At 42.0% G+C, this 9,227-nt stretch overlaps 1 protein-coding gene across 1 annotated transcript; it reads right to left on the reverse strand.

Annotated features, from left to right (window-relative positions):
* Positions 1-2,100: 2,100 nt before the first annotated feature.
* Positions 2,101-7,978, reverse strand: PLA2G12A (phospholipase A2 group XIIA). The gene is made up of 4 exons (XM_064710955.1): positions 7,665-7,978; positions 5,948-6,024; positions 4,505-4,670; positions 2,101-3,454 (listed from the first exon to the last, which is right to left on the reverse strand). The coding sequence occupies exons 1-4, from the start codon at positions 7,888-7,890 to the stop codon at positions 3,336-3,338; spliced, it is 588 nt and encodes a 195-aa protein (XP_064567025.1). The 5' UTR covers positions 7,891-7,978; the 3' UTR covers positions 2,101-3,335.
* Positions 7,979-9,227: the final 1,249 nt, after the last annotated feature.

The following is a 9,227-nucleotide window of genomic DNA, read 5'->3' on the forward strand; positions in this document are numbered from 1 at the left end:
ATTATAGATAGATCAGAACTGCAGTCTGAAGAAGGAAGTTTGATTGTGGACACACTGCTGTACAGCATTACTGACTACACAAAAACATGCAGTGTTGAGTTAAATGAGCTGCTATCTAGTGTTTTTATGCTTTAATCTAGCATGGAGCTGTTCACTCACTCCCTCCAGTGGGATGAGGGAGAAAATCAGAAAAAAGGTAAAGAAAGTTTAACAGGACAGGAAAGGGTGGGGAAATAATACCAAAAGGATATACAAGGTGAGTGACATGCAGTACATTTGCTCACTGCTCACTGATCGATGCCCAGCCAGTCAAGGAGTGATCAGTGCCCTTCCCTGCCAACTCCCCCCAGTTTTATTGTTCATATGGGATTCCATATGGGATATTCCTTGAGTCAGCTGAAGCCTGCTCCCAAACCTTGTGCACATCAGCCTCCTTGCTGGTAGGGCAGCAGGAGAAGCTGTGCTTTATCAACATTCCTCTCATCCTCAATCCAAAACACAGCATTGTATCAGCTGCTAAGGAAAACATTAACTGCCACAAGCAGGACAAGCATTACGTTTTTGCATATATTTATAAATATGTAAGTTCTTAAATGGTATGATTGATCCTAGGGGCGATAGCTAGCCTTCATCTTAGGGCTATGGTCTGCAAAATGCATTTTGTATAACTTGCAGGCAACTCTATCAAGGATTTCTGCTACAGGAAAAGCTTGTGCAAAGTAAAGACTACCTGGAAGAAGTGAAATGCCTCCTGTGGTTTGCAAGCAGAACTATCAAAGTGCTATCCAGAAGTATTAAAGCTCTTTTAGTGTTTTATGTGGTTTGAAATAAACTCCAGGAGGCTTTTATGGTATAATTACAGGTCAGCACAGGAGGGAACAAAACCCAGTTCTTTCCAACAGTGAAAATTGTCTGTGTTGTCATGGTTTAACCCCAGCCAGTGACTAAATATATATGTGTACACACACAGGCACACACACACACATGGGATGGTGAGAAGGAGAAGCAGAAAAAGTAAACCTCATGGGTTTAGGTAAGAACACTTCAGTAACTGAAATAAAGTAAACAAAAATAATAATAAAAATGAGAAGGATAAAGAGAAAGATGTATAGACCCCAAGACAAACAAGTGACACGCTATTCATTGTTCACCACCCCCTGTCCAGTCCCCAAGCAGCAGATGATGCCTTCTGGCTGCTCAGGATATAAACTCCCCCTTTTTATGTCCTGGGCATGATGCTCTATGGTGTGAAATATACCTTTGGGCAGTTTGGGTCAGCTGTCCTGGCCATGCTTCTTTCCAGCTTCTTGTGCACCTCCTCACTGGTGGAGTGTGGTGAACTGGGAAGTCCTGGATTTCAGGTAAGCACTGCTCAGCAACAACTAAATCATCAGAGTATTACCACCATTACTCTCACACTGTATCCAAAACACAGCACTGCAGCAGCTACTGGGAAGAAAATTAACTCCATCCCATCCAAACCCAGCATATGCATTAATTTAAGCACCTAGTTTAAGCCCATTTGAACAGAAATCAGCAAGTCATCTACCTGGATTAGTGGTTTGGACTCATTATGGTACTTTGTCATTTGAAACAAACAATGCTATTAACATTCCCTCCTTAATGTTAGAAAGATTTTTAGGTTTACAACCATGGAATTCCAGGGTAAGGCAGAATTGTTTCAATTCTGTGGTAGGAAATGAATGTCACCAAAGTTAGGGGAAGTACAAGGTCATCTAGCAACGTTTTGCAAAGCTGTACAGTAATACTTCTCTCTCACCAAAGTTAGGAGAAGTACAAGTTCATCTAGCAAAGTTTCATAAAGCTCTACAGTAATATTTCTCTCATCAAAGTTAGAAGTACAAGTTCATCTAGCAAAGTTTTGCAAAGCTCTACAGTAATACTTCTCTTTTAGTGCTATTTCATATCCGCAAATAAGAAAAGAAACCTTGAGGCACGACCAAAGAACTTAAACAGAAACTTTTTGTTTATGAAGCCCTTACCTTCACTGTCATGTACACTAAGCTTTAGTGACAAACAAACCAAAACCACAACTGGTAAAGAAAAACACACAAAATTATATGACATTATAGTCTATAGTCCAGTGAATTTTATGCATTTAATTTCTATTGCCTGTTCACAGATGCAATATTTTAATTTTCATTCCTTTCCTGTGAATATTTAAAGCAAATTGATTTTTAATGAAAACAAATCATTATCTTTCTAACAGAGGACCTAATGCAGAACTTAACTAAGGACTGACACCTGTAGATAAGCAACAAGTACAGAGAGCAAACCCCAAATAATTCAGACATCACGTGATTTTTAGCTAGAGAAGTCAGAGAGAGAACAAGTGACAGAAGTACAGGCTCATATATCCATCAGCCTCACAGAGGGAATCTTAAATAAGTTTTTTGGGCACACTGATCTTAACTGTGGAACTTGCTTTTGGTTTTCATAACAGACTAAATGAAAGCAAAGATGAATACAGTAGCCAAGTTGTGCCACAACAGAAATATAAATCAACATATTTGTACATATATTCTTTCCGTGCATATAATACACAACACAAAATGTTTTATTCAAAAACAGACATTTGATTAATTTTTTAAAAATAACATAGAAACTACATTTCACCATTCTGTCAAATCAAAACTATATCCTTAGGCTGCAAACTGTTCATTTTACTGGACAGCCCTTGAAAGGATCAACGTATTTTGATCTGAAAAGTGCTGCAGAAGTAAGGCATTGATATAGAATCAGGTAGAAATATGTAGTGCATGTACATTGGCTTGGGGCGTTTTCCTGGGTTTTTAACAACAAACCTGCAGGACCACATACATGGGAGAGAACTCAAGGCAGTTGCAGCAGAAACACGCAGGTACACGCTATCTAAGATGTCTCATATTGGTACACACAACACACTCTCCTGCTGAACCCATCAGATCCTTCAACTGCTAGCAAACCTAAAATTTGACCTGTATTAAAAATCACCTGAGAATTCAATATAACTCTTTGGTGCCTGTGATGTCCCCACTATGGAGTTTTCTTGGGAACATTAAAACGGCACCAGCATTTTACAATGGCACACCCCAGGTGAACATACACCAAAGGAAAGCAATTTCAGTTCCCAAGCTTCTGGCATAAAATGGAGAGAAGGACGACTTGTTTCTTTTTTACATGAATGAGAATATCGTAGTGCTCTTCAAATCAGTAAATTCATGTCAGTGTTTAATGTGTCGCTGTCTGAAAAGCAGGAAGTTTGTAACCAAAGCCTTGCTTCCTTTTGGCCGGATCTTCAGCTTTGTTACACCACGCGATCTCGGTGTCTTCTGTCAGAGATCTGACTTGCCCTCGTAAGGACACTCACAAGCAGCTCTCTGGCTGTCCAGGTATGGTTTGCATCCTAAATGTATAACTGCATCAAACAGCAGCTGAACAGTTGATTCACAAGCTGCAAGCAAAGAAGAGTTCAGTTAAAAGTGCTCCTTGAGTGGAATATAAAACTAACAGGATAAAACTGTCAAACTGAGAATGACTCTAAGAAAGAAGCAATTTTCTCTGGGCAAAGCAAACAGATTGTCAAATGAAAGACGGAACCAACACACAGTGATTTAAGTTTTGAGTAAAGATTTTTTATATGCCAAACAAAATGAAAATTCATTGCATATGGTATGTTTTCTGTGTTGGAAAAATACTGAATTTTGGAAGATGAAAGAGCTGGTTTACCTTCTCACTCTCAACATCCCAGTTTATGCAGAGATTGCTATCTTTAACATCAGCTCAACAGAATTGAACAAATATTGACCAGTTCTGACACTGAAGACTAACATGATGATTTATTTACAGTTAGATAAATTTGAGAAGTTCAAACAAAAGATTGTTCTAAAAACTTATTGTTCTCAGTGGGAGTATTTACTGTGAAAGTGACACTGTCCACGTTAAAAAGTGGTTATGTCATGTACCCATCAGATGCAGGCCAACAACCAGAAGAAGTATCATATGGCCTGTTACTGAGAAACCTATCATTTATTCACCAGGGGACAGCATTAACTACTTCCACTATGACTGTTTATTATTTGAACACCTTCTTTGATACAGGGAAAGATTCTGTATTTTCCTACAGTTTACTAGCAATCACACATGGAAGTTTAGAAGTCACCCAGCAGAACAGTCATCCTACAGCTGTTACAGTAAATGCAAGAATTATACATGCACTTTGATCAAGTTCTATTTCAATACTCATACTCCCAAATGGGCAGCATTATTTTTCCCCTAAAGTTAAAACTAACCTTAATTCTAAGTTAGTTTTTACCCTGATCATTTCCCTGTGCTGTGTCACTGCTCTGTTGTACAAGCATCTGGGCTGCACAGCAGGACAGAACAAAGCATCTTCCATCAGCTTATGAAAATGTGGTCTTGCTGCACTGCACAAAGATTCTTTGACAAGTTAAGCTCAGATCAAACTTGAAAAAAAAAAAAATAAAGGCGTTTTCACACTTACCCTGGACACTCTCTGAGATTCCAAGCGTTTTCTGCACATCTCTGCAGATTTTTGAGAGGCAGGTCTGAAACTGCTCATCACAATCATTTTTTTTATTGCCACAAGTATCATAGCATCTGTCGTGGTGATTGCAGCACCTTGTCATTGAAGGGATACCGATGTCAAACTGTGAGGAAAACACACACACACCTCCATTGGTATTCCAGCATAAGAAAAATACAGCCTATGGACAGACTGGAACAGTTAAAAATTAAAACTAATGGGATGAGCTGAGATAAAGACAGTTTAGTAGATGAATCAAAGAAGCAGTACATAGTACACAATTTAAAAATTAAATCTAGTTTTAAATTAGTTTAAATTTAGTTTTTAGAATAAAATTAGTTTAAATTAGCTGTTTAATTAAACAGTTTTAAATTAAAAATTTAAAAAAAAATGTATCTAAATGATAGATGCTTCACAGATGAACTGAACTGGAACCATGTGAAAATTGTTTTAATTTTTTTAATGAAAATTCTGATTGATGTTGTGTGGAATTCCTCAGAAAACAGTAACATTTGGCTTCAGTGCCAAAGTCAAATGCAAAGAAGAACCGGAAATGGAAAGAGAACAAAGAGACTTTCAGAACAGACGGAGCATAAAGACACATATTCCACTGGTTTTGGGGTTTTTTTATTTGCAGCCTCAGCATTTAATATAATGTGTACTGGTGTACTACTGTAGATGATTCACAGTAGATGAATTAAAAAAATATCCCAAAATAAGCAGTGCAAAAAGCATTCAGCACATTTCAAAGCAGAGGGGATACCAAGCCAGCCTCTGAGCAACAGCCACCTGGAAGTCACACACATCTCTGCAATGACCCCTTCCCTTCCCTTCCCCACCTTCTCCCAGTGCTCCAGATTTTATTGCTGGGCACCTCTACACAGTGTGGAACATCCATCCCTCTGTTCAGTGTGGTCTCCTGCCCTGCCCCAGCCTACACTGGGGTGGTGCAGGGGCAGAGTTGGGGGGAAAAAGAAAGTCCCAAAGCTGGAGGACAACAAGCTGACTCCTATTTTCTTTCTAGCATTATGGAGAAAGGGTTAGTGTGAGTCAGAACAGCAAGAGTCATAGCCAAACTCTCCACTCTCACACGGCTACAGCTGCAGTTACGCAATGCTTTCAAGACTCTGCAAACAAAACACTAAACCAAACACTCAAAACCCAAGAAGTTTATCATCATTACATTTTATGCTTGTAATCTTTGAAAATGTTTATGCTAGGTTCGTTTACAATACTAACACTTCCCCTATGTTGTTACCAGAGCATGTGTTAGGAGCTGATAAGAACAAGGACCTTGTACATGGATGCTGTCTCAAAAGGGGGAATGGAAAAAATCATCTTTATTGAGGAAAGCTGATGTATGAAAGACACAGAAAGGAGCCCCAAAATGGAAATACTTACCTGAACTCCAAACACAGGGGATCCACAGCCATTTGGTGGTGATGGTTTATATTTAAAGCGAGGAATGGGCCTTGATCCTGAAAAAGGGAATTTGTCATGGTCATGTCTCAAATAGATTTTTTTGCACAGGATTTTAGTAGTTTTAAAAATTTTTTTGCACAGGGTTTTAGTAGTTTTAAACCTCACTACAGACATTTGTTTGGTTCAAGACAGTGTCAGTTGTATTTTTAACTTAAACATATATTCAGGCACCTGCATATCAACAATTCTTTCCAAATTACAACTTAGGGGTACTAAGCAATTTTTTTTAGAAAGGGAGACAAGGCACCTGAGCAAGTGTCAATATTTGCTTCCTATGTTAAAAAAAATTACTGAAATCCATGTGTTGGTTAAGTATGTAATATATAGGAGTGTATTAACAGAGTACTTTAGTGTAAATTCATTAGTACTTCTATGCTCTATATGCAGTAGTTCTCTGATTTTTTTTTTAATCTTAGCTGGGTTGAAACATCATTTTTATTTCTACAGCTGTAACATTAATAGAATTTGAATTAGTAGAGACTGCTAAACTCACATCTCCCCGAACCCTCACTAGTGCAGCAAACCAAGGAATTCTGCATCCCAAGTTAAGAAAGACTGTGTAGTTAATTTGAAAAATGACGCTCCCGTTCATTTCAGTAGTGGAAAAAATCTGAAGCCACAGTTAAATGTAATAGGGGAAAAAAAAATAAATTTGAAAGATGCATATTTCAGTACAGAGTGTAAATGTCACAGTGTCCTGGCCACTCTTGTACAGCTAGCCAGGTGTCACCCCCAGACTCCTTTCCTGATTTAGCAAATAATCTGACACAGTAAACTGGGCTGATGTGATCCCACCACGACAGGCTATGCCAGCCTCCCATTCTGGGAAAAGCCTGGAAAGAAATCCCATTTCTGGAGCATCGCCTGCCCGGCACTGGGGATGGGCACAGCACGGGAGGCGATCACAGAAATGGGTCAGGCTGGAAGGCACCACAGTGAGTCATCTGGTCCAAACGCCCTGCTCGAGCAGGCTCATCCGCATAATAACAGTCCAATATAATAATGATGATTATGATAATAATAACCATCGTCATCTACCAGGTCATGCCACCTTGAGCTGCCTCAATTATAGTTCAGGTAGATCAGGCGGCTGAGGCGCAGGGAAGAAGCGCAGATCACAGCTGTCCTCTGCTGGTAGCAGCAGGACACAAACAGCAGGATGCATTCCTTCCTCCGGCAAACGCGGCTGCCATTAAACCCTGCTGTTCGAGCGTCAATACGAAACAACACATTCCATAGCTCAGAGTTAATAAGCTTTTCTGTCCCAAACCGAAATGCTCAGGAGTGCTCATAAATAACCAGCCGGGAGAGAGCAACTCTTCCCACTCCAGGGTTTTTCCCTGGACACATCAGCTACATATTTGACAGTAATAAGCCTTTCCCCAAGGAAACGTCTTGGAGACGTTTAAAAGGAGCTACTTAAAAGTCGCCTTAAGGGAAGAGCTTACGTGTACACATGCTCCGTACACGTTACACTCGTATTTAAACACACACACACGTGCAGGAGCTCTCTCGCCGCGATTCAAACACGTATTTATTTACAGGAAAGCACGCCGGGAGAGCTCAGCGACGTTCGCCCGGGAGCGGCGCTGGGCCGCCCTGCCCGGGACAAGGGTCGCGCCCCAGCCCCGCTCACCGTCGCTGCACTTGTACTGGCAGAGCCCGTCCTCGCCGCCCAGCAGGTCCAGGGCCGCGTTCAGGTACATGTCGATCTTGTGCACGCCATTGCGGATCGTCTTCAGCGTCATCCGCCAGTCCGGGGTCTGCGGCGCCTCCTGGCCCCGCGCCGGCCGCCAGGCGCAGGCCGCCAGCAGCAGCAGCAGCAGCAGCGGGAGCAGCAGCGACAGCCGGGCCGGGGCCATGCCGAGCCCGCTAAGCCGCCGCCTTCTCCTCCGCCGCCCTCCCGGCCCGGCCCGCTGCCACCGCCAGCGCCGCCATGGTGCCCGCGGCCCCGCCCGTGCGCCCGCCTGCCTGCGGGGAGGGGCTCAGGGCAGCGCCGCGGAGCGCTCCGTGAGCCCTCTGCTGTGTGCCCTCAGCCCTGAGCCCGCAGCCCTGTCCTCTGTGTCCTGTCCCCTCAGCCCTGTCCCCTGTGCCATGTCTCCTGTCCCCTCTGCCCTGTGCCATGTCTCCTGTGCCCTGTCCCCTCCGCCCTGTGCCCTGTCCCCTCAGCCCTGTCCCCTGTGCCATGTCTCCTGTCCCCTCTGCCCTGTGCCATGTCTCCCTCAGCCCTGTCCCCTGTGCCGTGCGCGGCCCTCCGAACCGGGGCAGCGACAAGCGGGACCTGCCCTGGTACCCGGCAGCTCGGCGCTGCCCCGGAGGTACCGAAGTTTGTGACGATGTTGGTGGGAAGGAAACTGACCCGGCCGTGTTTGTACATGAGTGGTTCTCATGGCATCGCCAAAAGTGCAAGGAGAGGTTGAGAAGCGGAGCGAAATGAATGTGTATCTGTTAAACGGTAAAAGTCCAGTCTAGATTTGTTCAAAAGGAAAATCAGACCAGAATGAACTTTCTTACTAAGCACCGTGTTTGGTTTTCAGAATTAAAAAAAAAAAATTATATCTAAATGCTAGATGCTTCACAGATGAACTGTATTGGAACAACGTGAAAATTGTTTTAATTTTTGTAATGAAAACTCTGTGTGATGTTATGTGGAATCCCTCAGAAAACAGTAATATTTGGCTTCAGGGCTAAAGTTAAATGTAAAGAAGAACCAGAAATGGAAAGAGAACCGAGAGACTTTCAGAACAGACAGGACATAAAGACACATATTCTACTATTTTATTTTATTTTATTTTATTTTATTTATTTTTATTTTTATTGGCAACCTCAGCATTTAATATAATGTGTACTTACCTAATGAAATTGATGGCAAAAGTTTTTCACACAAAAATTAAGTCAGACAAAAGAGGGAGCTCTTTGTACATCTCTCCAGTGTTTCCCTTTTTAGGATTTCTTTACCAAGACCCTGATTCAGCAAAATAATTTCTGTGTAGGAATGTGCTTAAAAGCTTTCCTAAATAGCAAACTTTGTTGAGGGTGTGTGTGTTTGTTAAGAGAAAGAATTCATGCCCTTACTTTAGTTATTTTGGTGACCGATGGTGTCTTTACACCACAGTCATGCTGATGTGGGGTTTTTACAAGTCTGGAAGATGAAGAAAAGTCAATAAAAATGTAAAAATTGTTGTTGTCAGACTGTGCC

Source organism: Zonotrichia leucophrys, chromosome 4, assembly GCF_028769735.1.
Source record: "Zonotrichia leucophrys gambelii isolate GWCS_2022_RI chromosome 4, RI_Zleu_2.0, whole genome shotgun sequence".
Classification (NCBI taxonomy): Eukaryota; Metazoa; Chordata; class Aves; order Passeriformes; family Passerellidae; genus Zonotrichia; species Zonotrichia leucophrys.